At 35.3% G+C, this 3,307-nt stretch overlaps 1 protein-coding gene across 1 annotated transcript; it reads right to left on the reverse strand.

Moving 5' to 3' along the window:
* Window positions 1–1,438: 1,438 nt before the first annotated feature.
* LOC125853805 (uncharacterized) lies at window positions 1,439–3,036 on the reverse strand. Its single transcript, XM_049533554.1, has one exon. The coding sequence runs from the start codon at window positions 2,785–2,787 to the stop codon at window positions 1,588–1,590; it is 1,200 nt and encodes a 399-aa protein (XP_049389511.1). The 5' UTR covers window positions 2,788–3,036; the 3' UTR covers window positions 1,439–1,587.
* Between the last annotated feature and the right edge of the window lie 271 nt (window positions 3,037–3,307).

The raw sequence follows: 3,307 nt of genomic DNA on the forward strand, positions 1-3,307 counted from the left end.
GTAACCCCTAACAAAATCTTTCCACTAAAACCAAGCCAAAACCACTTCTCTCGTTGGTTAAAATTGCAATTTTGGAATCCAACTTCCAATGGAGTGAGAGGTTTTGATAAGGCAAGTTGATGATGGATCTAAGATGCAGAAAAAAGTCTTTTTTATTATTAAAAATAAATAAAATCTTTCTCAGCTAGTGACGAAGAGAATAGAGAGAGACTTAAAGTGAATGGAAACACTAATGCTAGGTAGACAAGCTTAGATTGGGTGTTTTGTTCATTTGTTACTTTGATTTAGACTTTTGGCATGTGTCCTCTCTACCAAGCATGTGCTTATATTTTGACCCAAAGCTTGAGTCTTTGTTTCTACAAACCTTTCTTTTCTAATAATTCTCAACACCCTTTTATTTAAACAATGATATGATGTGTCTATGAATCCTTGCACATGAGTTAGTGACATGATACTTAGCAACTCATTATTAATGGATCTTCTTGACTTTTGGCCAGCTAAAAGGGTGGCACATAAACTAGTGAGACTCCTAGATGGAGACAACTTAGGGGGAAAAGGGTTTTCCACAATACACGAGCCAAATATCTATAGATTGTGATTTTGTATAAAAATTTCTACCACAAAAGCCATGCATTAAAGTAAGAGATCACTCCAACCATCCCCATCAAGATCCTAAACTTGCTCTTTGCACACATGCAACTAGTTACAATCATTTCTCTGTTCTTTTTCTCTTCTTTTAACTACAAGAAAAAAAAATGCAGATTACCCTCAACTGTCTAGAGGAAAAGAAACATATATAAAAGAAACATGTATTTGAGTTTACATATTGACTAAAAATTAGAAGAGGTACATGCCATATATGATCCCTAATATGTTTTAGAGTAAAACAACTTGCTTCTCTAAAGGTCTTCTTCTTAGTCCCAACCCTGCATATAAATCAGAACTCTACCACAACATGAATTCCAACCAATTATCTTTTGACACACTACCTACCACAAGGTCACCAAAATCAATAAAAACAAAGGTTAATTTTAGCCATAATAACATTACATAACAAGAACAAAAAAAAAATAACAATTTCTTTCCATTAAAAAAGTTCCACCTTTGAGGCTAAGGTAGCATCAACAAAAATAGCAATTATTTCCATTCAAAAAGAGTCCTATAAGCAATTTGCCATGAACAACAAACATGTAGTAAATGATTGGATTGGATCATTCTAAAATATTTCCCAATAATAGAACAAAGAAAGTACACACTCATCATTTGTGAGTTACCACCACTCCACCTCCTGAAACAAACTACATGCATTTTCATTCAACCAATTATTTCAATTTTACAATAGACATAAAAAGAAGTGGTATCCTATTTACTCCACAAAAGCAAAACAATTAAGAAAAGATCAACATCAACCTCAATAGCAGGAGAAAAAAAGGGGTAGTTTACCAAAAGAGATAAGCATGGATCACACTTGACAAATAAACAGAGTTTTCAAACAAGAACAATGTGAAATTTCTATAGTAGTATCAGTAGCTAATTGAACTTCGTAAATAAAAGTAGTAGAATAGAGGAAAAGAGAGCCCTTTTGTTTTAGCCTCTGGCAGTCAGCAAAGAAGGAATAGCTGCCAAATTAGGAGTAGTAGCATTCTTATTTGATGCACCTCTTTTCCCATTTGATGATGATGATGTCTTACTGAAAGCTCTCATTGGACTTGCAAATGCCCATCCCCAAGAACTTCTGTTCCTTCCATGTACAAGCTGCTGTTGTTGTTGTTGTCCCACAGGAGCTATGCTGGATTTCCCATTCATATTTTCCTCAGATGAAACCCAATGAGATGAAGATGATGAAGATGATGATGAAGAAGTTATCATAAAACCACTGAATAGTCCACCACATCTAACTCTTTCTTTGATACAATCTTGCCCTGCCCCTGCTGCTGCTGCACCACTGTTTCTGTGATGAATTTTAGACTTGTTATTGCCTTCTCTTTGAGACTCAACTCTTCTCAAAGTACAATCTCCAAAACCAGTTGAGATTCTTTCAAAGAAATCACCTGAAAAGCTTCTGCTTCCACAGCCAACAGATCTAGATCTAGATACTTTTCTATCAACTGCAGGACTACTCTCATTTTCATTCTCTTCCACCACAACAAACTCTTCTTCTTTCTTCTTTGACCTCATAGAACCATTCCCAACTGAAGGAAAAGTCATGTTTCTTTCAGTTTTCTTGGAATGCTGCTGCTTAGAAGAAGATGAGTAGTAGAGAAATGACCAGAACCTTCTCCTGTGAGGAGTATTATTGTCTTCTTCTTCTTCATTCAAGAAATGCATACCATTTCTAGGAATTGTTGTAGACTTGCTTCTCTTCATAGTAGCAATAACACTACCATTACTATTACCACCATCTTTTTTCTTCTTGCTATAATGGCTACTCAAGAGAAAAGGCATTCTTGATTTCCTCATTTTCCCATAGTGATTATTGCAAACATTTGTTTGGTTGTTGTTGTTGGTTTGGTTGGTTTGGAGTGATGGTAGTGTTGAGGTAGTAGTAGTAGTAGTAGTAGTAGTGGAAGTGGTAGGTACAGCAAAATGATCAGATCTAAAAGAAGGAGTAGAAGAAGAGGAAGAAGAAGGGAAAATGGCAGAAGGAAAAGAGGAAGAAACAAGTTTTCCAAGCTTTTCTTGAAGGCAAAAAGCACAGATCCCACCTGGGGTATTGTTCTTGTAAGGATGATTTGTACATATCATATTACCATCACCCATGTCTTCTTCAATCCCTTCCATCACCATTGCAGCTTAACTAACTCTGTTTCTGCTCTGTTATTTACTATACATTACTTGTCTTGTTCTTCCTGAAAACAACTACTACTAGAGCCTCCTTAATAACTTGAAGAAAGGATTAAAAAAGAGAAGAAGAAGTAGGCAAAAATGGTCAAATGGTGGTGTAAATGAAAGCAATACAGAAAATAGAAGAGAAGTTATGGCATTGAAAGAAGGAAGAAATGGTAGTCCCCAGGAGCACGTGCCAACCTGACTAACTGATATAATTAAAACTGATCAAACAAGACAAGAGAAACCCCTACGACCTATTACTGCTATACATGTACGTATAAAAATAATAATTTTATATATGTTTCAACGTATTATACCATTTGGATTCATATCCTGGCCATCAACTACTGAGCTATCGTTTCGCCTTAAATTTTCAAATATTCGTGGCAAATTATATTGGAGTGAAATTTTTGGTCAAGTTTCATCATGTGTTTTTCAAATTTTCTCATCTTTTATGGAGACTAATGGAGAAAAATAG

The sequence above is a fragment of the Solanum stenotomum genome, chromosome 1, assembly GCF_019186545.1.
Source record: "Solanum stenotomum isolate F172 chromosome 1, ASM1918654v1, whole genome shotgun sequence".
NCBI classification, from domain to species: Eukaryota; Viridiplantae; Streptophyta; class Magnoliopsida; order Solanales; family Solanaceae; genus Solanum; species Solanum stenotomum.

Coding starts and splice junctions, on each gene's coding strand:
- LOC125853805 (XM_049533554.1), bottom strand. CDS start 2,787: ATGGTGATGGAAGGGATTGAAGAAGACATGGGTGATGGTAATATGATA.